Source organism: Mchenga conophoros, linkage group LG13 (genome assembly GCF_057382185.1).
Source record: "Mchenga conophoros isolate Kocher_MC1m ecotype Shallow Benthic linkage group LG13, M_conophoros_male_GT1.1, whole genome shotgun sequence".
Taxonomy (NCBI): Eukaryota; Metazoa; Chordata; class Actinopteri; order Cichliformes; family Cichlidae; genus Mchenga; species Mchenga conophoros.
The window spans coordinates 26,407,622-26,434,995 of record NC_140538.1 but is presented as its reverse complement, the minus strand read 5'-3'; the positions used below and the strand labels follow the sequence as shown (position 1 = coordinate 26,434,995).

The 27,374-nt window shown below is 41.1% G+C and overlaps 1 protein-coding gene across 11 annotated transcripts in view; it reads right to left on the bottom strand.

Annotated features, from left to right (window-relative positions):
- cpeb3 (cytoplasmic polyadenylation element binding protein 3) overlaps positions 1 to 27,374 on the bottom strand; it is a 37,394-nt gene that overhangs the window by 7,129 nt on the left and 2,891 nt on the right. For 6 of the 11 annotated variants that reach the window (XM_085297546.1, XM_085297548.1, XM_085297551.1 and 3 more), the window contains 5 exons: positions 20,640 to 20,793; positions 11,777 to 11,833; positions 8,440 to 8,466; positions 6,899 to 7,066; positions 5,282 to 5,371 (listed from right to left, as the gene is read on the bottom strand). In XM_085297546.1, coding sequence (XP_085153672.1) covers positions 5,282 to 5,371; positions 6,899 to 7,066; positions 8,440 to 8,466; positions 11,777 to 11,833; positions 20,640 to 20,793 — 496 coding nt within the window. The remainder of the gene's footprint in view (positions 1 to 5,281; positions 5,372 to 6,898; positions 7,067 to 8,439; positions 8,467 to 11,776; positions 11,834 to 20,639; positions 20,794 to 27,374) is intronic. The other 5 variants (XM_085297541.1, XM_085297543.1, XM_085297544.1 and 2 more) reach the window with 5 other exon arrangements.

Genomic DNA, 27,374 nt, shown 5'->3' with positions numbered 1-27,374 from the left:
GAGTTTTCCAAGACACCCCAGATGATTTTTTTTTCATTTCGTCTTCTGACAAATTCTTAAAAATGAGATATGTATTAACAGTATGTCAATTAGATAAATATCAGATTTTGCTAGCACAGCAGCAGTACACAACATTAAGTCTCTGTATGCATCTAAGCTTTATGCAAATAACCCCAGGGGACCTCACTAATTAAAGGGTTTTAGCTGTTGGTTTTGCAGGCTAATAAGCTCAGCGGGGCTATGATGTGTTCCCCAACAACAAACTGTACCACTGTGAGCAAAACAATAATATCCACAATGCAAAACTAATTAAAATCAGCTGCTTGAAGCGACCAACTAATCTCTGCCTTTTTTGTAACTGGTCCTTACAGAGCTAACCCCCGTCCGCACCACACACAGGAAATGCACAATCAGACATGACATAAAGAGGATTTTTGTGCATCACCATCTTCCTGCACGTGCCTCATCATCACCCGACATAAGACCCCCTGTCTCTGGGTTGCAGGCTTACATAAAGAGGGTTTGTCATTGGGAGAAATCATGTGGCTTAGTGCTGACATTCCCCCTCGGAAGAGAGAGAAAAAAAAGGCAACTGCAGTCGTGCACAAGAGGGGGGGAGGCATGAAAAGGCAGAGCTAGCCAGCAGCTCATACAGTCTGAAGGAGGGAACAACGTGTTCCATGACCCAGGACAGAAGAGAGAGGCGGAGAGGGAGAAGGAGGAGGGGGAGAGGAGCAAGAGAGAAGTTTTTTTTTTTTAAAAGTGAGAAAAGGTAGGAAGAGAAGGGAGAGAGGGTGCATGAATGGCTGCCTTACAAACGGAGTTTTAAAATAGCAGAGGCGGCTGAGGCGAATGGGAAGCTCCTGCTTTAATGTACCCGGTTAGGAAGTTGTAGAGTTGATGCAAAAGACCTAAAAGTGATGCAGTCATTTCTATTTGCTACACCCCACTTTGCACTCCAACCAATACGTGAACTCCTGTCACAGCATTACACCTGTCGGAGGGGAAAATCTCTCAGCAAACATCCCGTTAATACAAACAAAAAAAAACTTTATACAGTCCTAAACTAGACTTCCGTGGTTGGACAGCTTCACCAGAATAAGAGCCTCATAATTCTACATGTCACGATCAAAATAATACTTCAGCCAAGGCTGCTTGTTAAAGTGGCCTGCGCAGATTCCTCTGGCCACTCTGTCCCCCTCCAACGCTCAGACATCTGAATGGTGCTGAGGATTTCTCTCTTTTTCCATCATCCTTGCGCAGTGCAGAGGCTTATGCCGCGGGAGGAGAGCACAGATCTGCATTGGCTCATGCCTGAGATTTATAGGGCTTTGCTGCTGAGCTCCGAGCACTGTCTAGCGAGCGGGCTGGGGGTGGGTGGGGGGTGAGAATATGTACACCAGCAGTATTTCTTTCCTCCTATAGAGCGCAGTTAACAGACAAACAAAAGGCCCCCTCTTGGACAAACCGATGACTTCACGCAGGACCGAGTCTTTCCAGCAAAGGAGGCCAGCTGATTGACTCATGTGGAGAGAAAGTGTCACGTCAGTGGCAACAGGATGACATTTTGTGGAGTAAAACAAAAGACGTGAGCTGCTAGTTTGACCTTTTTGGGAGATCAGGTGGGAAGACTGATAACAATTTCATGTCTGCACAGCTAATATGAATACACTAAAGTGCTGAGAAGTAGTTGGAACCTTTAGTAAAGTCACAACAGTCGTTGTTTTCAGCCGTCGATAGAAAACGAATGCCGACATCTCTCTTATTTTTAAAAGAATGGCTCCATAATGACTGCTCTCTGAACTAGTTTCTACTCGATCTGCTTTCGTATCTTTGAATTTGATAGCGTGAGCTTGGACTTTAAGCAGTGCGCCAACATCTTTCCACTGCTACATCAAAGTCATACAGTGCAATCCTATTCTGCCCATTATCTCATCAATTCAAAGTTATGTTGACTTTGCTGAAATCCAATCCGCAATGGCTAGATAAGCTGAGCGAGCGTGGTCACAGTGTGCACCTCTCTGGCTTTAATGGGGACATTTAAATCCAGAGCTTATCATTAATACTCTCACAAACAGTGCTCTTGTGCACATACTTCAAAGACCTGGATGAGATGCAAAGGATAGAAGATACTAAACCTCCATGTATGCTATATGTGCTGTGAGAGAGGAAAGGCTGCGACTCTGACACAAAATGTAACGAGACAGGCCGCTGACAGCAAGAGGAGGAGGAGAAGAATAAGTAGGGAGAGGAGGAGGAGGAGGGCTTGGCTGGATGGATGAAGGGGGACACAAACATCTGCTCTCCTAAAAACAAATACAGGCCCCTGAGGCTCTGAAGCAATTGCAGAGTAGTCGGCGGTAGAGCAGAGGAGCGGCGAAGTGAAGCGTCACTAATCATCTCAATTTGAGGAAGTCACTCACTGGATATAATCCCCACACGAGTGCGAGAAGATAAATCAAGCCCTGAGTATTGGCGTGCCTCTGCAGCACTTCTCTGCTGCCATTATTTCAGCCTTTCAGCATTTAGATAAAGAGGGGGATGTAGATGACATTCAAACAAGTCTGGCACAAGGTAACTACAGGATGCAGAGCAGTATGTTTGCAGTGCTCAGGCTATGCCATGCAAACAACAACCACCTTCCTCCTCCTCCTCCTCCCTGGTCACAGACAGAAATAGCTCCCTAACATTTGACGCTCATTGCCAACAATAGTGATGACAGTGTTTAGGCGACAGGAGAGGGTGTGAGCGGCAGCCCCGCACTGACCAGAGCTTACTGTTCACACCCCCTCCCACAAACATCAAATAGGGATGTTCCATTTAGTTCATAAAAGCAAAATACCAGTATCATATAAAGCTGTAAGAGCTTGCACGCTTAAGGGCATCAGAAACACAAACATCTACCTTTTATCTATTTAAAACTGTTATGTGGAACATCAGGCATGCAGCTAACTCAGTGCACCATTTGCGATGGTTTGGGGTCTTGTGTCTGGCCACCTGATAAATGCAAGTGTAACTGTTAAGGAAGGTATGTCTGTCTTTAAAGAACCAGATACTGCACTATAGTAACCAGTAGGTAAATGTGTCCTCTGGTACTGAGGATAGCATCCTAGAGATCAGTGTATAAATGATCTCCAGAATAAGGTGATAATTGAACAAACTAAAAAGGCCTCTTTAACATACCGTATTTTCTGCACTGTAAGGCGCACTTAAAATCCTTTATGATCAGCGTTGCTGCTTTACCATGTGTAATAATTACGTTTAACATCCAGGCATCCATGAAAACAGAATTTATTAAATTTAACGGAGTTAGAAGTTAGCAGGAAGTTAGCTCGCTAGTTTCCACCTAAACATGATATAGCATGTTCTGACTGAGAGATTTCTGAAAAAATTAAAACATACGGCTCTGCTATCACTCCCAAAATAAATAAAGACAGAAAATTAAACAGCAGTGACGTTTGTAGGGTTACTGAAGTTGGGCTAGCTGGTATAGAGTGATGTGCTACGTGATCGCTAGCGACATAACATAAACAGTGAAGCTAGAGGATGAATGCTAACGTTTTTCGACGCGATAAAAGTTAGCGTGAGGGTTCCCGATGGTTAGGGACAAATGCAATCGCATGGCAGGATGCTGTAAACGGACCAAGCTTCAGTTACGAGAACAACTGAGATAATCCATCCACAATACGAGGTTAGTCATTAATATACTGCAACAACATGGGAATAGAGCAGCTGCAAGAGAATTCAACGTTAATGAATCAATGGTACGGAAGTGGAGGAAGCAAGTTTTGTTTCCCTTAATGCACCTTATAATCCGGTGCGCCTTATCGTCCAAAAAATACGGTGAGTCTTTGAATCCACTGTAACTACAACAATATTCCTTCTCCATAAAAGTGCCATGAGAATAACATGGCAGTCAAAGTAATTTCAAACTCTTTAAGCATTTTGGATCAGATTTGATTCTATACATGCAGTTCGTTTGTTTTTTTTTCTCTGGTGACCAAAGAAACTAAAAATTAAATTAAACTCTAAAATCAAAAACAGAGAGGCCAATAATAGACCCGTTACAGCATAGGAACAAAGAGCACAGCTAGTTCATGTTTGTCCTTACTCCAACCCTCTCCTTGCACCAAGAGAGTATTACCCAGCCCCTAAATTCAGTCTCGGCCACAATATGAGTCATCCCTGAACCAAAACGCTTTCATAACTGTAGTCACATACTCCCGGCAGTTAAATGTGAATCAAGGCGGAAAGTGACAGCCATCTTCCATTCGGTCAAGCTTGGAAGGACGTTTAACACGGGGAAAAAGGCAGATGACCTCTTGATGCCAATCCCACATTTGTAAATCATTCGTCGCACAGCGAGATGCACACACACACACATACACAAGTGTGTGTTCTTACTCTCACGCCCGGAGCTATTAGTGCTAAAATCTCTGTCACCAGGCATGTGTCCAAGCTCCCTCTGCCAGTTAATACAGAGAGTGTGATATAAACAGAATATTTTAGCGGTTTCTCTCTGAGTTTTGGGAGTGTGGTTTAAAATTAGAGCAAGAGATGAATTCCCTCTACTTACTGATGAATTCTACACAGATCCCCAGTCCTACATGTCTCCTCCCCTTACATGGCGGCATCCTAAGCTCATTCATTCCCCTAAAAGGATGCTGCATTTTTTCCCCCCGTGGTTTTGGATATTAGTAGACCCAAGCCTATTCAAAATAATCCTCCCAAGCTAAAAAAGAGAGGGGGATGTTGAAAAATGGGAGTGGGGGATAAATTGGCAGAGATTTTTGCAGGTCCTCCAGATGCAGTGTATTACCATCTGCCTATGGAATGTCAGTTATTTCCAGAGCGTCTTTAATAGCTTCCCTAATATGACACACTGTAGCTCCCAGGCCAGAGGGAGTGATGTAGAGGCTTTGAGGAGGGAGGCGCGACTCTGATCCGCTGCCAGAAAATGACACCCGAGAGCCTGTGCAGAAAGGCGAAAAACTTTCACACTCCTCAGGTGCTCACTCGAGCAAACACTTCTGGGGTTAAAACTCTTGGTGGCCAGTTATAGAGTCATTACACGCTGTATGTGTCTCTCTGTGCGATGCCTAAAGGTGGTTGCTAACATAAACAAACACCTCTGAGGTTGCCCAGCATGATCTGTGGATTCTGCGTAATACGAATCTTTGCAAAACTCCAAAATGGCGATGCACCTGAGGTGATATTTATTGGTCTACACTTTGATGTCTGATGGGAAAATAGAGATTATGGCATGAGAACCTACTATTACCTTTAGGGGGGAAGTAGGATTTGCTCTCAGCTTTGTGGGGCCAGTCTACCACCAGGTGCCCATAGCGACGGAAACTGTTGGTGATTTCATCTGCGAAAATAAAGAAAAGACAAGAAGGAAACATGAAATTGAAAGATTCTCTCATGGTTGTTCATGTAAAATGTATGTAAAGGAGTGTATGCAGAGCTGCTTTCTATTTTTTGCGCTATTCCTTCTGCAGTAGTCGCTACTGCATTAAACGGGAACAGAAGCCGAGCACATCCAGTGTGCACTGGAAACTCATGCATTTTTCATTCTGGTTAGGGCAAAGTATTGTGCAACAACTCAGTAGCACATATGCTTGTTCACTATATGGACACAGACGAAAGAAAAAAAAAAAAGACACAAAATGGATACATATAAGTAAATATCCCAAATTAATGACAGGTTGTTGTTAGGTCATAGATGTTAAAACATAGAAATCACCATCATTAAAAGAGAAACTTGGGACTAAGAGACTAAAAAAATGAAATCAAAATCAAAAGTAGATTAGCTCAAATATGATAAGGATTGCAGTGTCCCCCACCTCTTCCCTATAGAGCCAATCTGTAGCCGAACTGCAAAACATAACTAGTCGTTTTGTTGCAGTGATGCATGTGCACAACCGAGGCTGATGGTGACAAGGGTATCTAGGTTTTATTATGGTAAACATAAAGGTAAGTGCACCTGCTGTTTTTCTTGGTAAAAGCCCAAAGCCTTTAACCAAGATGGCTGCCAAGTGGTGAGACTCATGCTAAACCTGTTAAATGCTAGAGGCTAAACTAGCTTCACTAATGTTTAGCATTTGATCATGAAACAATATTTTCACTTCGACTTTGATAAATTGGTAAGATTCCTTTTCTTTTTTTTTCCTTTTTTCTAAAAAAAAAAAAAAAAAAAAAGTGATTTATTGGGTCTAAATATACGGCAAATTTAATTCTGCATTTTTACTGAACAGGGGCTAAAATTCATACACTTAGCAGGTACTTTCTACGGGTCCATAAAATAATACATTGCGGGAAATGCATTCATTCATTTTCTCACAGGGAGCTTGATAGAAAGAGTGTGTGTACAATAAATATGATGATATGACTGGAAGCTAGTTAGCTTAGCTTAGCACAAAGACTAAAAACAAATGACAAATGTTAGCCTTGCTGAATTCATTGTCTTTCTAGTCTCTTTGCTAAACTAGTTTTACAAACTGCTGGCGTTCGCTTAATATTTTCTGAGCACTTTATATGTTTTTATAAAAAACCAAAACAATAAGAGCATTTCTCGGTATGTGCTATGATTAGGGAATGGTTAAGTGTGACAGTGTCAAATTGTAGAAATTGTAAAAGTTTTAATAGTAGAAGTTCAAACTGGCGGTGTGTAAATTATAATCCTCAACAAGGAGTGTCAAATTGCCCTCAAGTACGACTCGCATATGCCAGTTTAACTTTCAATGGCAAACAGCCAAAAACACAGTCTGCAGTTTGTGAAACTTGGAAGTTTTAATATATCACAGAGTGGTGCTGACACACAAAGAAAAAAAAAAAAAAAAAGAACCTGTCATTAAAGGATTGTGTTTCTATAAATGAAAAATAATTCTTCCTCTACCTTCGTCTATGTCAGGAGGGAGGCCTCCAACAAAGACCTTCCTGGAGTAGCGCTCCATCCTCTCTCCGTTCTGACCACGGGTTGGCGAGTTCAGGCCTGGAGTTAAGGAGGGATCACCATGGCCGTCGTCAAGAAAGCCATCTTCATAGGGAAAAAGACAGGAACGACCTGGGAGAAGAGGAAGAGAAGAAGGACACCAGGAAGACGGACGGGGGAAAACACAGGAAGATGGAAACGTAAGAGAGAGTGTTAAATACGAAAAAACAGAGGGAGGATGTGAGAGATGTGGTTTGTAGTAGCAGCAGCAATTTTAATATTGGAGATTACCACCATAATTCTGACTATAAGCTCTGTCTGCCGGGCAGTTTTCTTCCACCTCTTATTACGTCCACTCTGACTCTTATGTGATAAAGACGTTATATAAACATGCAGATTTATATCTGAACTATCAGAAATTCTGCAAAAGTCTCAGATTCTGCTGTAGTGTTACCTAAAAGGCTAATTGTAGCTTTTTGGAGAATTTAGGCAGACATATATGGACAACCATGCTAATGGTCTTCAACATCACCATATGGTTATAATGTCTGTGTGTCCACATACTTTTGGAAACAGTTTCCAAATCATGTTGTCACAATGTTATGCTAATCATTATTACAATCAGGTTTGCTAGCGTTCAGACACCACACTGCACGGCTGATAATGAGAATAGGTGGAGCTGGAACTGGTGCATTACTTTAGAGTATTGTTTTAAATTGTGGCATTCAGGAGAACCGTTCGCAGCGCATTATCAGACCTTTATTTGCGTCCATGTCTGTACTTAGGGAACAATTACAAAGCAATTTTATTCAGGCATGATTCACTGCATGTCACTGGCTTCACCATGCTAATGCTATAACCTATAATCCCCAAGCCCTGTGCTGCAGTGACCTTACAAATGTCACACAGTAGCTTTCCTTTTTACTCTAGAAGAAAGACAGAATTGGTTAAAATGCACATCAAATCAGAAATGAACCCTGCTGAAAGCACCCATCTTTGCCATCACGATGATTGGGTTACTTCTGAGTCAGTGTACTCTGTAAGGAAACCCTTAAAATCGATTTTGGAAGCACTTCAGCCAAACATGCTGGAAGATTGTTTGATTTGAATGATACCAAAGCAAAAACTGCTGATACTTTTCTTTTAAGATTTGAATGCATTTGCATACAACACCAATAATTTCACTACAGATCATATCGTAAATATTAAAGATGGAAATCTGACTCAGAATAGAGAGAGAAAAGAAAATTGTCGGATAGATTTTTTTTTTCCTCTCACCATCAAGCAAAATAAGAGTCATACAGAGAGATTTGATGGACCCCTGCACCCCTTCCTAATTAAATGCACAACATGGAAAACACTGTGTTGAAATTAATATGATTTCATTCCATCACAGCACAGGTGAAAAGCAGATAGTGACACCACACTAAGACCCCCCTCAGCCTCGGAGAAAGAACACGGCCGACATGGCAAGCAGAACCCCCAGAGAAAATGCCACACGTTACCTCTTCTTCGGCCATAGCTCCGGGCTGCTTGTCAGCACAGTGGGGGAAGGGGAGAAACACAAGGAGAGACAGAGGGTTGGGGCAGGAACAAGGATAGGAAAGAGATATAGAGACATGGGTATTGTAAAAGAAGAAGGAAAAAAAAAAACTAGGAACATCTCTAAGGCAACAGTGAAACCACAGATGGCCACACCTAAGCTTCAGCAATGGGACGGGAGTGATTATTACAGCCTGGCACCAGCCTTCAGTAAACCTGCTGCACCTGCCTTTGCAACAGACAGATACTGCACGGCAGGCAGGGAAGGCGATAGGTGAGGTTTGGCTACGGAAATGACCGAGATACCCGACAGCATAATGTAACGCCCCAGAGCTGGCGATTGTAATCTTGGCTTAATAAACCCGCAGTGGCGTGAGTCCGTCCTAATCTTCTGTGAATATTCACAAATGAGGCCATAAAGTGGAGTGCATGCAGAACAGCAGGTAAAGCAGGTTAGTCATTATCATGGCCTTGGTAAAATATTAAAAGGTGTTCTTAGGTCTGGGCTTGCAGACCAGGTCCAAGTGGAAACTTCCCACAGGATAAGAAGAGTGTACGGACGAGGTCGGCAGCGTTGGGGTTCTGAAAAGGATGGCATGCAGACGGGAGCAGTGGAAAGCAGGCTGTGATGTCACAGCTCAATTGATCCAAATATACAGAGGCCAAAGTACAGCACTGTGATCAGCTAGATCCCCAGCTAGACACGTGCGCCAGCTTTTAAACTGACCTCAGTTATTGTTTTTTTACATTTTACTGCTCATTTTACTGCCATGAAATGATAAGCTGTAAAAATATAGATAATGGAGGATATTAACAGAATTTGCTCACGTTTAGCCTTTAACAAACTGAATTAAGAATAAATTCATTATTAGAGTCAGAAGGGAGGGGTATTCAGGATATGTTCACTCACTAATGTCAATCACAAATGGTCAGCCTGTGAGTGTTTTCAGTCTTTGATTTGACAGCCACCCGTCGTTCGTCACAGAGTTTTAAAACACCAAGACTGTAACAAAATTGGCATCTTCTGTCCTACTTCTAACCATTTTAAAATTCTTTACTGATCAGAGGTCATGTGATAATGTCTCCATCAACCAAACCTATTAAATGTGGAACTAACTAACTTTTAATGAAACAGTCGTTGTCTTTACGTGTGTTCTGTGGTTGAGTTTGTAGACATTTGTAGCATTTTCTATTATATGTTGTCAGACATTTGAAAATGTGAAAAAATTTTGGCATTGGTACAAATGCCACTTAACAGTGTTGCTTCTAAGTCTACAACCTGCTGTGTTTGATTTTCATTCACCATACAAGTCTGTAGTTTACATACTGGCCATACTGAAGATAAAGATGCTGAGACACAGTGACAATAAAGCTACCAAGTAGATCTAAGGGAGGAGAGCCACTGACTTATAATACTGTATCTGAGGCCAAAAATTAACTTTCATGCTTCATATCGTTAGCTTCATAGCATAAGGGCCTAAGTCATTGACTTAGTCAAATGACTTAGGCAATTATGCTATGAAGCTAACGATATGCTTCATAAGTTTTGAATGCAAGAAAAAAAATATCATTTCAGGACTTAATCTCTGAAAAGTTCCCACAAACAATTTAGCTTTCAATCTCGCTGTGATCCAAACTGAAGCCACAAAGCACAAAGTAGGCAAAATGCGGTGCAAATGCCAACAAACAGCAGGACACCCTCCTGCCCCTCTAAACTCATCAGTCACAAAGCAGACCTCAAAAACCAATATGGGCCTTTGCATTGTGAGAGCCCCATTATGCGACTTGCCCCTCTGGCTCCTCTCAGGGAGTATATATTGTCTCTGAGCCTCTTCTTCCTCGCTATGTTTTCATTAAGAAAAGATCTGGCTCACCAATCCAAAAAACCTGGGCAGTGTCTCTACAGCTTTGCCCTCTCACCGTCTGGCCTTGGCAGAAACAAAGTCACCTAGCAACCAGGGCAAAATGAAAAAAACGTTGTGCTGGGAAACCGTCAGATGCCTCTCTGAGAGAGAATACAGCCAAGGAGGGAGAGGAGGAAGGAGAGGAGTGAGGGGTTAAGAATACGTACAAACTTCAAAATGTGTGGTATCTGAGAGAGAGAGAGCAAATGCTTGACAGGAAACTCTTTGTTTCCTCTGGGCATGATGAGTTTGATGCATCCTTCTCTACTCTGCTTCAAAAGCCTCAGAGACACTTCTGCTAAGCTGTCAAGTGAACAACACCAATAAATCCGGAAGGAGGACCTACAGTCATCACTTTCCCATCTTTTGTTTTTCACTTCAAGTTCCAACGCCATCTGCAGAAAGCAGAACCCTTGCAGGTTTTTACAGCCTGAAGCCTCAAAGCTAATGGGATGAAATGAAGGAGAAACACAGAGTGAAACTCTCAAAGTTGAAACCAAAGCTTCCCCTGTCTACACCGATCACAGGCTGCGGAGTCAGCTGACAGACGAGGAAGATATGGACAGATCTGTGCTCGCCTGAGCGTTATCCCATGACACAACAGTTTAACATCAAACCGAGGCATGTTCTCCAAGAATAGAGATGATGAAAAGAAGAAAATGGGGAAGGAGCATCGGCGTTGTCAAGATGCGACAGTAAAAACTGCTTAGCTGAGAAATTTCCTTCTGCCTTTGCCCATTTCTGCACCCTGTAGGCTGACTGAAAATATCCAGAGAGGAAACCAAGGCTTCTCGGATTTGTTCTGATTACCAGTCATGAGAGAGATCCTGTATTTTTATTTTTTTTACTGAGGTTTGTACCCAAAAATGGAAAAAAAAAATAGATACTAATGATAATGATAAAGAAATATATCTTTAATAATCCAGGAAATCTCATCCCAGATCTCATCAAACAAAGACCATTTAGAAGGAAAGACCTCGGCTGAAAAATTCTGTGGTATTCAAGTAGCTGCATATGAGATAAAGAGTTGATTTTCCTCACTGTCTCATCTCCCGTCACTGTTGGGTCATCTGCCATCTGTTGGGACACTGAATCTAGCCTTTCGGGGTATTTTTGGATGTGTTTTGAGTGGTTAGTAAATAGCACTTCCTACAGTGTTAAAAGGTTTGTCTTAGGTTTATGGTGTCAGGGAATCCAGGGCTTCGTAGAGGGTGGGCAGGTGTACCCAGCTCATACTGTCAGTGGCCCCTGTGGCGAGGTCATATGTTTAACATGGAGGTATCAAACAGCGTGCCTCCCACTGTTGGTTATTTTTGAGCACAGAGGACAAAAAAAGCAATGGTGACATTTATTTTGAGCAATAATGATCAGCCCCTACAATGAAAATGTGACTTACTGTTCAATGACATTATGTGGTCCGCCCCAGGATGATGAAAGTTGAGGCCCATACGTCCTGCCAAAGAAAAAGAAAAAAGAAAAAAAAAAAAGCACGCTTTTTACAAAGAAGGGAAAACGTGGAATTTTCTGATAAAAAGTCAGCCTGTCGACAGACATTCATTTTGATCTTCCACTGTACTGTGTGCAATGGGAAAATGCCAGCCAGGATGAGCATGACACAAACAGCAGACACATTTACACAACTTGGTAGAATGGCATAAAAGACAAACACAGACAACAGATGCGGGAAAACGAGGTTGAGACACACATCCTTTTGTTGTCACATATCTCATATGCACACATGCTCGAGCAAACAAAACCAGCTACAAGGCTAAGAATTCATCAAAGCTGCTATGGTTACAGTGTGCGCATGTTACAAGAACCATCTATCTTTGCTTTCTTGGAAGTAAGGTGTCTAAATGAAAGACTTCCTGGTTATCGTCCTTCTTGTACAAAAAACAAACGACAAAATGCACTACCTAAAGAACCTACCCATTTTAAATAATAAAATGTTACCTTACAGCCAATGTCATTCACAGTGACAGCCACAGAAACTCAAAAATATCAGCTCTATATTTTAGCAACAACTAAAGAAAAAGGGAAAAATAAAGCAACATATTCACAAACTTACATTTCACACATTAATATTAAGAAAATACCCTTTTGGTCCTTTATTGTTCACCTATGCAAAGTGTTATTTCAGTCACTTCAGCGACAATTTGCAAAGTGCTGGGGTTGGAGGGAACAACTATGTCCCTATAGGTTAAGTGAACTTTGACTTGCTTACACCATAGCCAGTCTCTTAAACGCTTCAAAATGTGCCCACAAAAGACAGATACTGGGGACAGCGAGGGGGGACTTTTCCTGGCTCGTGAAGAAGAGTGGAAGACGCAGATAGACCTGGTTGAAAACCAGAGAGGCAGGCTGGAGGGAAGGATAAGGGGGAGGCCACCCTGTAGCTTCACAGATGTGCATTTCCAAACTCCTCAAACCCAGTCAGAATCCAGCAGACATTAGGAGCTTGGAGACAAACAAAGCCAGTGCATTCACATTCAAGTGTCAGTAACCAATGATCATGAAGAGGTAAACACTAAAAAAAAACTAGTATGTGTCCCTACAGTGGGGGGTGTTTTTGTTTTCCAACTCTTGACAAAGTTCTCTGATCATCCACTACGTTCTCTATCTCCCTACCCACAGTCAAGTCAGGCTGTCATCAAAGTTCAACAGCCCCAAGGGATAGCTGCACAGAATCATGTATCGGTAAACGTGTGGGTGGTCTATTTGTTAGTTCTTCGACCAAATTACAGGGTTTAAACCCAAATGTCTCGCTGACTAAAGTGTGCTTGAGAGGATCCAGTTCTACTTTCTAGCAGGCCGTGCACTTTAACCTAGTAATACTGCCAAGAAGATCAAAAAATACACACTAGATACTGGAGACTAGAGCGCGCGCGCACACACACACACAGAATACAGAAACAATAAAATGTTGCTGATTGGAGGGCAAATGTTGCAACAGGTCCTGAGGGCTCTTGCCTTTCTGCCGAGATTAGTCATTTTGGGTGACATGGGGGTACAGTTACCCTTCTGAAGCCTTAAAATAACTCTGGGCAGGTGCCATCTGTTTCCCCTAGGAGAAGAGTGGCAGGGCCAGAGGGGCCCCTGAGTTGCTGCTGCTGCCACTGCTGTTCTGGTGACATTTCCTCACAGAGAGCTATTCTCGATCCGTCTCTCCCAGCCGCTCGGGAGAGATCCACTACATTAGGCACGGCTCCAAAAGCACCTCCAATTCCCTCGCCTGACCTGATCCGCAAAATGGAAAATTACCTCACATCGACCACTTAGGTAGAAATGGATAAAGAGTGGGCTGTGGATAGATCATCAAAAAGCAAGTTGGCATCAATTTAGTATATGGCATCTCTGTCTAAGCAGAGCCATCGTGTTTAAAGTCGGTGAGAAACCTAGAAAATTTTGGTTAACAGTAAAGTAACAGCTATCATTGCTGAAACTACAAGAATCCTGTTCTGCAAGTTTTCACTAGAGTCCACGTGGCTCATCACCACATGTCTCACATGTCAACTGCTTTGCTAATGTTTTGCTTGTTCGTCTACCTTATAGCACATTTTTAACTGTGTGTAAGCGATATGTTTTTCCCCCAGTTGCCAAGACATTTACTTAGCAGGAGGGTGCCCCAAATCTACACTTCTTGCTGACTAATGCCAAAAAAATACAATTACCAGTACTAAAAAGGGAGTAAAACACTTTGGGGGAAAAAAATGCATTGACTTAACAGATGACTCAAAAGACGAGAGGAGTGGATGTTTTTCTTAGAAAACCTAGTCAGAGTTATTTTGTGTCTCTGTCAGAATAACCTACTTCTTCCCCTTCACACCAGCTCAAGCTGACACTAACAATCCACAAGATGATTGCAACAGGGTCAAAGTTCCTTTAACTATCACGCCATAATGTTCAAAAAGAAAATGGTGAGAACGTGTTTCTAGTGGTTAAACCCAGTGAGTCAAAACTGCTCCCCACTGTCATTAATGTCTCATAAAATTAATAGCCATAAAACCATGATATACCTTTCCAGCAATAACAGAGGATTTCCAGAATCCAGTTAACTATGATGCTCTACTTGTCTGAGGAATTAAAGCTTTCAACACCATTTCATAGTTTGTGAGATCTGGGCAAACCATGATTTTAATAAACTAAACAAGCCCAGGCTTGTTTTGTTGCCTAGGCAGGATTAGCTCAGTCATGCTTGCTGGAGTCATGAATTTTCCACCACAACAAAACATAACACTCTGACAGTGCAATTTATTGGAAGCAAGGTGTGATCTAACCTTTAACACAACCAATAAATACATCATCTTATCTCTATAGAGTCACCACTGTCTGTTTAAAGTACAGGGTTGTGCCTTTTAAGTTGAAATCATCTGGTGTGTTACGAAGGGTTGAAAGTTTAAGGGGTCAGAACAAACAGTTGCCCAACAAAGCAAAGTCCTTTAACCTTGGGTTAATTTGGTTCAACCCCTACCTCCGAACCCAAACCAAAGGAAGATTCTCATACATGACGGTTTCATACCAGTGTGATATTAAGTAAGAACAAACTTTTATCTTTCCTGGGGTCCTTCAAAGTAAATTTTCCCCTTATATAGGAAACAAAGTCCAACATTTAGGCTCAACCTTTAGAGGCTTTCAAGAAAAGTAGGAGAAAGGGTGGGTGGGTCTCCTGCTTTTCTTCAGTTAAGTGAAGAAGTGCACAATTAGATTGTTAGTCATCTCATTTGTATTATGTTTCCACTTTGTGTTTTCCATTACACAGCCCACAAAGTCAAACAGCACTAGTGTTTGCTATCCCTCGATTACTTTCTCCACTTGACTAAGTCTTAAGTCAAGATTTCAACGAAATGGTGCCAAAATAATGAAGGACCAGCATTAGGGTTCAACGTTGATTCAGTGAAGTTAAAGTTGACACAGCGATGTTGACTGAACATCGTTCCAGTGATTGTTTACTATCCGGTTTATAATCAATCAACCATCATAACATAGACAGTACTAAAACACAAAACTGTCTATAAAACCTCAGTGGCAAACTGCTCGCAGTCTAAACTAGTTTTTTCTTTAGGACAAATGCTCAAGAAAACATTTCAAATGTGCAAATTAGCTGATCATTTAAATAGTCTAAGAACATCCAAACATACTGTAGCAACACGTAACCCCACCTCCCACTCTATGCAAAATCACAATTACCTGATAATATAGCTGGTAGTTTTTACGTTTCCAAAGCCCAGACTCATCAGGGGTGAAAATGGTGACACAGACTGGACCTTACTAACGTAGCCCAGGATCACCCTCCTCTCCCTATAACTAATGTAAGCGACTAACTACAGGGGTAGTGATTGATCTCCTGTCTCTTCTATTCCAAGCCACACTACACATGTATAATAAGGGGGATCTGTTCAGGATATGGCAACAAAGAGTGCCGAAATGGACCCAGAACGTACATTGTATCGGCTATTCAATAGAGTTCAAACAAAACAAGAACACAATAAACACAAAAACTGACTAATCTTATCATTTTATCGGTATGCATGAACAACCTTATGGTCTATGCTCTTTACAGCTATTGCAACTGCAAGACTGGGCTTAGACACGATGCTTTAAATGCCTACAACAATGCAAAAGCAATTTTTTTAAATTAATTGTGGTATCGATAGCATTAGCCTTCCGAGGATGAAGAAAACCAAACTATTAGCAGTGAAATCACATTCACCCAGGACCTTATAGTTATTGGCAAAAATCGTAGCTGTAATGTAGCATAATCCCAGAGCTAGCTTATCTTAAACTCTGTGGAAATAATGCTAAACCGACAATGTGATACTTTTACCCCCACCCACCCCACAGTCACTGTCTGTGTTTGCTTGTAATGCATGCCCCCATAGGGATCTTTCCTTTGAACGCAGTTTAGTCTAACTTCAAGCACCTAAAGATACATCTAAGTTATGTTCGCTACCATTTATTAAATCAAAAAAACTCAACAAACCTCAGAAACTGACCTTTCAGAGATGGCCCTCTTCAGTTTTTTGTACCAGGGCAGAGGTCAGGGGCTTTTTTGAGGGTTGTTTTTGAGAAATCAGAAAGCACGGTTTTATGTTTTCATAAATATAAGTATTTTTTTTTAAACTCTTCAAAACTATAGAAACACCACAAATTTGGGATTCTGAACAGTTCTCCCCCGTCATAAGGTGATAGATTTGTAACCATAATGCTAAACTAGAGCAAACTACAGCAGCTGTTTCAATAGCAGAGCCTATCTTCTAATTGAAGTCTCAGAGGTGAATAAAGCCAGCACATTTAGCAAATGCTGAACCAACCCTTTAAATACACAACTGAAATAGTACCTCGTTATGAAAATAAACTACTTCCAGTCTTCTAAAGGCTGCTCTCACACACTGAAACTGATGCAAATTGTAACTGATGCAAGATCGTGTGATTCAGACCAGCTGAGGCAATGTGTGTGCGTGTGCATTAGGAGAGACACATTGTGGGTGGGGTGGGATCTACACAGCGCTTCCACGAGGGTTATAAGGACTTTCGAGCATCTCAACTCATTAGTGACAACATCTAGAAGTGTGTGTCTGTGTGTGTTTTTAAGGAGTGGCTGCAGTCACACCATCACACCTCTTGAGCTGTCTGATCCATAGACAGGAATAAGTGACAGCTCAACAGAAGAGTATATGAGGTGAGAGTGCTTTGCATGGAATGCCAGAGCTGATTTACATGTCAGCAAGAATTTGAAAGTGTGTTTCCTTCGTGTGTGCATGCACGTGTGTGTGCATGTGTGCATCAAATGCTACCACTGGCAGCAGAGGTAGTGGTTGTTGTCAGAGTGGTGGTGTTTTTCCAGCACATGTGTGTGTGTTTGTGTGAGTCTTTAGTCCTCCACACATGAGCTCAGCTGACCTGTGTGTGTGTGTGTGTGTGTGTGTGTGTCTGCAAAAAGGGTTCGTTTTTTCAGATGTCCCTGTGGCCCTGCTCCCCTCAACCAGGAGTAAAGAGCTTTTAGAAAGTTTAAAACATTGACTGTAATGGAGCGTGTCTTTGAAGCAGAAACTTCTCAAAACAAGAGCTCAGAAGAAACAAAATGAGGTGGTCCCACCCCTGTCTTTAAAGGGTGTGTGGATGAGGTCACCTCACTGATTCACACATCACAATACTGAGTACTTTTTCTTCTTAAGAAAGAGAAGGCGGCGCAGGGACTCATAAAACACTCAAGGAAAAACAGCTATTCCAGGCACAATGAGAACTATGTGAGAAATGTCTTTGATGGGATTGATGTGGGCGGTACCCATTCGGTTGGGAATGCAAAACTGAGCCTACTGGGTTAATTTGTTTTGACTGGTGGCTTTCAGCTGGTGAAGAGTCTCCCTAAAGTAAGATGTTGGAGTCGCTACAGCAGTAACTTGCCTGTGAAACAACAATAAGTGTACATTCAGTTAAGATTTACTGATCAGATATGTGGATTCTTAAGTAATGACAATGTTGTCGTGGATATTTTTTTCTAGTTTTTCAGAGATACTCTCGTTCTGAGTGTCAGAAAGTTTGATCAGGTTCGACAGGTCAGGCCTCAGTGCCTCTGGAACAAAACCTCCTGTTCCTATTGCCATTCATGCTAGCCTGGCACTACCCAAATGTGAAAGATGATCTTAATCCACAGACTAATAAAACTTAAAAAAAAAAAAAAAAAAAGCAACTGCACCGTTTACAGCGCACAAACACACAAACTTTCACAAATTTAGAAAGTTACATATAAAAATGAAATTTTCTTCCTCCACTCAGAAATGATCAACCAATCAGATTTGAACAGTCAGGGTTAGGATCTTCTACCTACATGGCTAATTTTCTAGGTAGCCTTAATCAAGGCATAAGCTGCTTTTAATTTCTAGTAATGTCTAGTTGGGGTATTTTCTCAACGTTATTCTTGATCACATATTGCACTCAGCAGAAAACAAACAAGTTTGCCATTTAAAATATTCAGTATGGTTTCAGCCATGGAAGGCAGCCCACATTTTGCCCACTTGCCAATAAGGATCTGCGGGACTAGTCTACTACATGTTTAAATGTTGCTGCCCTTAATAGTCAGTGACAGAAGAGTAGTCTGTTAAATGTATTTCCCCATTTCCTCCTTAACAGGTAGGCCAATCTGAATGAAACATTGCACAAACATTGTGTAGGTTAGCTTTGTCAGAATAAATTGGAATAAAACCAAGCAACTGTGTAAACATATTTTGTGCTGACACGAAATAAACCAAGGCTATTGCTGCTAACACTGGTAAGATTAGCCAAACTCTGCAAGCTAACCAAACAGAAAGTATTACATGCAGATTTTAACATGTGAGCCAGGAAGTTAACAACTAGCTAATGTCTGACATGAGTACATCTTTGTTGGCTGGTGTCCAGAAAAGATATGCAAAACCTTAAAGTTGTAGCAAAATTTAGAAAATTTCGTTACAACTTCATTGTTAACTAAAAATGATATTTCTGGGCTAGATACATTTTCTTGCAACCAACCAGTCAAAACCAAACAAAAAACAGAACAAAAACAGAAAATCAGCTAACATGAGGTTTTTAAACAGAGGAAAAACAAAACTGCAATCTGTCAACTTGTCACGCTAACCTGAACATGACCCCATATTTGGAGCACGTACCAAGTGATGCTTTCAAAATTTATGAGCCAAAGTTACATTTTTGCAACATTTCTTCAATTACTGGAATTTTGCTCGTCAACCCATTTGGGAAATCCTGCCTCTTACCCTGTTCCCTCTGGACCTTACACTTCTGCTTGCAACAAATGCTGCACATGACCACAGACGCAGAATTTCTTAATGAATTACTTTTGAAAATGTCACAACTGAAAGATTTACACAACTAAATGGCCCTGAATTATCAACACATTATATTGCAAAAAGGTTTCTTTACATAATGTGGTTGTATTAGTGTTACTTCAATACTAATTCAGCATTGTCAGGAAGATTTCAATCTAGGATTACACGGGTCAGATAATTGGAGTTAAAATACCTTCTGAGCCAGAAAAAAAAAAAAAAAAAAAGCACCAGCAACAGATTATTCAGCAGACAGGGCCGGGGCACAGGGCCCTTTTCAAACAGTGAGAAGGTACGCTAGCAGGGTGGAGCTGCTCTGTGGTTGGCACCGCAGTTTACTACAGCCCCGTGCTGTCTACATGACAAAGTGAGGGGTAAACAAGCCAGGAGAGAATCAGGAACACACACACACCCATTTTCATGATCCACCCGCCCTACTTTGCTCATATCTCCTACGTGTCCGTTGTGCTTTCACAAACAATCCCAAGAGAAGCCCTGCAGGACATTACGACACCTTTCCAGTAAAGTTAAGCCGGGGATGTGATGAGCGCGCAACAATGCTCGCTCAGCACAAGATTAGGAAAACAGACTTTATGCATGGGAAAATGACATTCTCCGCTCATTATGTACCCCTCCCACCAACCTTTCCATTGTTAAGATAGGAGGACAGAGAGGGTATAAAAAAATTAAAAAAAAAACCTACACCCAACCTGACAGGGCCCCATCTGGGAAACAGGAGTTTTTACAATTGACACGTGACTGGTGCTACAAAAATATTGACTCAGAAGACCTGACCTACACCACACGGCCCAAGAATTCTACGAAGAGGAATTTTTAACCTTGATTTCACAATCTGACAACACTTTTGAGAAATGCAATTGTATTTTTTAAAAAATACATGTTAGTCTAAATTCATCTTTGTGTTGTGTTTCAAATCATCTGATATGCTATGTCTCTATTTCATCTATGACACATGTAAGTCCAAAATTACAGGCAAATAAAACATTAACCACAAATACACTCAATTGCGCAACACGTTTACCAAACAAAATACGAGTCTTGTGACATTATCTCTTTATCCATTGATTGTTATCACCATATACAGGAGGCAACAAAGACAAAAAGAGGAAGTAAAAGAAAACAACAAAACATTTGTACAAAGGACCACTAGGTTCACCTCTGGTTTAGAGTGCACACACAGACACAGACACACAAAACATATGTGAGGTTTTGCAGGTAAGGTTCATAATGATTCAGATTCACTTTAATTTTAAACAGAGTGTAATGATTCATACTGGATTGGTTAAGAGATCGGCAAATAGAGCAAATGAAAAACAGATGTATCCAGAGATGACATATGCCCAAGCGCAAAAATTAAAATTAAAAAAAAAAATTAAGCAACCTAAAAACTGCAAGCATGGACGTATGAATATTCCTAACCTGCAAAATGATTCCTCCATATAATATCAGCGATAGTCATTGGTGGGCCACCGGCAGGGTGTGGTTTACCTTTGTCATGGTCAGTCCTTATCATATCCATTAAGGAATTCTCCAAAGAGTGCAAGCTAAAAGCATCAAAGGGCCGATTCCGGTCCTGCAACACAGCAAAACAGGAAGAGCGTTCGCATTAGAGTCATCACAGTAGATCGCACGCAAAACAAAGATGGGAAAGTATCCTGTAATGCTACAATGGGAGCAGAACCGGTACTGTACTACCTGTTTAACACACATTTGAAAATGATAAGACAGTAAAATTATAAACCTGAAAAAAAAGGACAAATCAAAAAACTATGATTTGAGGTGACAATTTTTAAAAATGTACTGAAGATTTAGATCTTGCAGATAGTTATTTAGAATAAAACTTGAAATAAAAAAAAAAAAAAAAAAATATATATATATATATATATATATATATATATATATATATATATATATATATATATATATATATATATATATATATATATATATATATATATATATATATATATACACACACACACACTCTGAAGAGGGACGATAGGTTTCTATTTCTGCCTCGTCATCATTGTGGGAACAGCCCTGCATTCCAGTCGTGATCTGCTTTACCTTCTTCAAAACGTGGCAAACTTTAACTGGCATGTTTAGCTGTTGAATTTCTGGTTAGGTACCCTGCTCAAGGGCACATCGCTAGCAACGACTTGCATCTGTCGGCAACTCCCTTTTTTGTGTGTTAAAAAGAAAGAACATTCTTGCTTTCCCCATTCAAATGCAGCGTGTCTTCTGAGTCACAGGACTAATGGAAATAAGGGATCCAGACTTGAACTTAAGTAGGTGAAGTAGGCCCTGGAGATGCCAGTAAACAGGTGATACTAAGCAATGATCTATGAGTCAGTTGCTGGGCTATCCTGAAAGCATTTTAGTATTTCACATTTACTGTTTTCAGCCTATGGTTTCCAGTGTAGAAAAATAAAATGTCACTATTGTGTTGTTGAGATGTTCCTTCATTTTAATAGTCTATTGCTTGTTTGCACAAGGTGACACATGCACATCTTCTAGTCTTTTTCACTTTCACAACCAATTAGGAAATCAGTCAACGCTTGACTCAGCTCTTGATTCAACAAACAGGATCATCCGTGAACAGATTCAGACCTGGTGCTGGGATAAGATCCAACTTTCAACCTTTCACTTTCATACTAGAGTGACACTTTTTTGGATACCATATACTGAAGAACTGTGAAGTTGTTTCTCTGTTTATGAAGCTAATGAAGCCAATAAATCTAAATAATAAATCAAGCATACAAGGATTTAAAACAGTCTAAAACTGAACCCCAGATTATTATGTAAAGGTTATAAAAGCTGTCCCTTCTCGTCAAGTCAATCAGACAGGAACTCAGCTTCACTTGAGAAAACTGGTTTTGAAACCTCCCTCAATAGTTAAAGTTAGATGCTGCAGCTGTCATGAGGTACTGAGAACTTTTGTTTGTGTGTCCTTTGGTATGCATTTCTGCCTGACTGTTCACGAAACCTCTCAAACTTTCAGATCTTGTAAGGCAGGTCGTTCTACTACATCCCAAACAGTCGGATTAGTACTATATCAGACACCTCAAGGTTAAACAGCTCCCTGCTGATGAAGTGCATGTATTCCTGTTAGGTGTGAATGAATTCATGAGAACAACATGTGTGCCAAAGGTAAGGCCTGAAAGCGCCCAACCGGAGCTAGAGTGGCGCGGCCTTGGCAGCTGTGTCCTGTGTCCGCCGCCTGAGCTGGGCCTACATTGTTTGCAAACCACAGCTATTGTTGCCCATTCGGCTGAGCATTCAAAAGTGTTATTCCCCTCACTCTGGACCTGACAGCGCCACACAGATAAAAATCTGCCCACTTGGTACAAACCGTAAACACTTAAAACGCTGAGCTTTTAGTTTCCTCTCCCACCCCTCCTTTCTGACACATATGGATGGACGCGGTGATGGGTAGCAGGTCGGAGAACTCGCAACAGTGAGATATTATGCACTATAAATCGCAGACAGAGCTCATTCTTGAACTCTTTATGCGAGTTCCCAGAGCGTGGAATGCAGGGTCGACTTCATCTAGCTTGACTATGCTGCAGCTCATCTTTCCTTGTGATCCACACATAAGACATAAGAGCATTTATCGGGGAGATCAAGATAAGAAAAAAGCCAAGCATGAGTATCTGTTTGTAATAAATGAAGGGTGCTCATAAGGTAGAGGGCTGGCAGATTTATCATTAATATATTTTTTATAAGTTATGCATTATTGTGACCTTCACAACGTCTTCTCTATAGCGCAAGAAAGCGATCGATGAGAAAAGTCCCAAAGGTAACAAGAGAGCATAATCGTTATGATTAAATTACAGGCTCCTGTTTCTCTTGAACAGCATTATAATGAGCCTTCCTAATACTGAATTAAGAATGATTAAATTCAATATGTGCTTTCCACTGAGCAACATATTTTACATAGGCACAATAAATTCATGAACTAAATGTCTGCAGCACATGCAGCAGAGTAGCATCACATTTATGCAAGTGGATCTGCTGAGTCATGATGTCATCATGATAAGCAGCTTTCTAGTTTATGCAATACACTACTGGAAAGTTAAACAATGACTCAAATATTTCCCCTTTTCAGCAAAACTTTACTGTGTATATATACTTGGTACACTGTAAGTATACTGTATACAAGTATACACACACACGCGCTATAATAGACAAAACTAAAGTGAAGTGTACACATTACACCTGTAGGAGCTGCTTGGCTGTGGAAACCAATACCATGAAGCTCCCAGTGCAGTTTTTGTGCTGATGTTATTGACAGGGGTGGTTTGGAGCTCTGCAGTTATTGAGTCAGCAGAGCGTTGGTGACTTTAATGCACTGTGCGCCGCAGCACTCGGTGACCCCACTCTGTAACTTTACGTGGTCAGACACTTCGTGGCTGAGCTGCTGTGGTTCCTAAATGCTTCCACTTTACAATAACACCACTTACAGACGATCACAGAATGTCAAGCAGGGAAGAAATATCAAGAACTGACTTGTTGCAGTCATGGCATCCTGTTACACCATGCTGCTCAAAATTCGATGAGTCTTTTAGGATGAGCCATTCTTTCACAAGTCTGTCTGGCATATGAAAAGGGAACACTTGTTTTTACATGCCATGTGTGCGCACAGCTATACCCCATCATAAATTAATCTGTTGTGCGGTTTGTTCTACAATTCTTTTGATTTGATTGTTGAATTTAAGACAGAATAAAATAAAATCAAGCAAATACCGATCTATCAAAACGTTTGATTACTCAAAAGAATGAAGTTTTGAGAAGATACTTTGATTTCCCCCAGAAATTTAGACCCTAGTCCTTTTGGTCGAAGCACAAAGTTGCTTTAAAGGTTCTTAATCTCGGAGGAAAGTTCCTAGGGTGGAGGCCTTGGAGTTGTCAGTTAACAAACGGCATGAACCTTTTATCTGGCTCAAGCTGCCATGGGGAAAAGAAAAAAAAAAAAAAAAAAAAAAAAAGGAAAACTCCATGCCAGCTATACCTTTTTAGATGCATTTGAATACAAGAGTCCACCTGTCCGTCTGTCTACTAACACCCTTCTGAATCTGTATGTGATTACAATCACAGAAGGCCAGGGTATCGCCCTGGACGATCATGTGAATGTGTGTGTCAGGGTTCACACTGACATATTAAAGTGAATTCCACACATTCTTCTGCCTTCCGAGCAGCAGCCAGTGTCAGGCGCACATGTGACTGAACCTTCAGCCTGCGCTACATCGGGAGCATGTGAGTAATACCGAGGGAGAGCTAAACTATGACAGCAAGCACACCTGTCACCAGCTGTCCGCGTGGTTACCACAGGGTGTGTACCCTGCCTGCTGCTCATGCAGCAATTTCCCTGAGTTTCACTTCGGTAAACAGGCCAGTCGACATGTGGCATTCTGACCTTGCATCCTGGTGATAACTCCTCTCCAATTATGACGTTATTGCCAAACAGCTAAGTGTGAACAAAACACACGAAAGAGCAATGAGCCTGTCTGACTAAGAAATTCTTAAAATAGCTTAAAAACAACATTACTGGTGCAATAAAAGTCACTGCCACAGGAGCTGTGAGTTGTAAACATTTTTTGTTTTGTTTCCTGAAGAGAAACCTTGATCATAATGACCAGATATCACAATACATAATATAACAAAAAACGAACTAGAATCAGCTGACTGTATTTAAGTCACTACCCTAATTATTCATCTGGCACCACATGAAAGCACAAGGCTGCTGTACTTCATCTCTGCGGTCTGCCTGAGTTTCACTTCAGTAAACAGACCACTCCATACAGCGTGACATGTGGCCCCCTGACCTTGTCTCCTGGTGATAAGTCCAGCTGTAATCCAGCCAAGTCAAGAAAGCTCAGGCAGAGGCTCTCGGTCAAGGGAACCGAGTAAAAAAGCCTAAAGAGTCGGACTGACAAACACAATCACTATCTCCTGAAAGGCCTATACATTTCAAGCCGGCTGGAATTTCACCCCGTGTCGAGTCACATTTCATCTGTCCTCTCTGTTCATCTGCATGTACCACTCAGGTCACATGCATCTGCGGCTACTTATCTGAAATAAGCGGTCATAATGTGCAAATACTCATGACTCACGACTTTGTGTCTTTGAGCTTATTGCCAAGTTGCAACTTGAGTAAAATTTCAAATCTTTTGTAACCCTATAACAGAGACCAAATAAATGTTTGCTGCTCATAATTAGGCATGTCATTTATTTGATCACAGGCCGGACTGTAGTACCGGTAGTTTCCGGCGTTTATCTGTCTTTTCCCGTGTTTAATATCCTTGCCTGGATTTAAAAACTAGGGTGTAATGAATTAATGTTTCACGACTCCTTAGCGTGCACCATCTGCATCATTACCAGACACACAATTTATACAAGTGTGCAAACTCCGGCATAGTTGTCACACTGTATTAATTGCTCTGGTATTTACATACAGGAGTTTGCAGGTTTTATAATACATGGTTAACATTACTGAAACTGTCTCCTATCCAAACCATGATCGTATGTTAAACCTACCCAGGTAGGTGTTTTTTGTTTATTTTAAACAGCTTCAGTACAAATTGGTTACGTGATTGAGGATGTATAGACCTCCTGTTAAGCTAACTCTTGTGTACGGTCTGTGAGAATCTCCAAATATCCCACATTTTATGAAAGATGTGAGTCGTAGAAGTGTAATATAGAAATTGGATGACTGGGAAATATGTACAGTGAGTCCAGTTACAGTTATATTGATGCAGCTTAAGCCAAAACAATGTAATATATATACACAAATTGAGCTTGGGTCCTTCAAGCTCGGGTCCTCTACCAGAGGCCTGGGAGCTGTAGGGTCCTTACAGACAATATCTGATCACATTTTAAGTTGGCTTACTTGGAAAAGAACAAACAAGGCAGACACGTGATTACCCATTTGAGAAGGTAATGCAGTATTTGGCAATGTCTCGTCTTCCAACAGACAAGTTAATGAAGGACGGCTCAAAGAGACCCTGCTCTCTAGTTTTCACACATACAATCTTAAGTATGGGCCAAGCGACGGGAAATAACACTGCTAACATGCCAGTGCGGAACATTTCACTTTAAAGCCAGATATACAGTCTTTATGTGGATGTTTATGCCCCTGATACCTTTACCCGTTTATCTGTTACCGTTACTGTGGCTGATGCTGGTGGTATTAATCTACAGCCTCAAGTAGTAGTGGTACGTTGTATTTGGACTTTTTAAAATAACAATTACTGACAGTTTTCTGTCTTAACATAAGAACTAATTCATTTGTTTAACCCGCCCCGCCCGTGCGGATTTTTTGACCCTGAATAACACTCTTGCTATCTTCCGGGTTGGACCTGTGAGTCATTTTCATACCGCCTACTTTTCCATCACAGGCCAATCAAATCCTTGTATGTTACTTTCAAGTACTGTGAAAAATGTTTGCAATAATGACGAAAGCTTACATTAAAACGAAGACGGTACTGATACATATTTTCTCAAACATAATGCAGCCTTCAGTTGCCAGCATTAGTTACGACATATTATTTACTGACTTAAACACAACATGTCACTTATTCAGTGATCAAGCGGACACGACCCCGCCGCACTGAAAGTCTATAGCGCTGCCGTAAATATGAGAATATAGAGGATAACGAGGAGCACTTGAATGCATCGTGGGTCCTTTAAACCCCACTGAGCGTGAGCTGGCGCAGGAAAATTAACTATTAAGTCCAATGAATCGTGTCTATTTCTAGCACTGATTTGGCATGTTTCTTTTCGACTGCATAAACAATCCGTGATTAATACTTAAAGGTCACTGTTGTATTTGACTGTGAATTGACCTAAACAAACACAATCTCCCGGCACATACAAGCCACATAACGCTGACAGCTACCGGCAAAACCCGACTTTCAAGTAAACCGCATTAAGTCGCTGCTTAGAAACTGTCCGCATTTAACGTAAACGTTGAAATTGATATGGGAGTCAGTTTTTTTTAAACCAACAACAACAAAACCCACAGACATTTGACCACGTTTATGATGCATGTGGGGAAGTAATTTGAATAACTAAAAAACATTCACCGTACGCTGATAAATAGACCTGTAAGGACTTCGTGGTGCTGCTGAGCTCAGGGTGATCTAACTTTTCTGT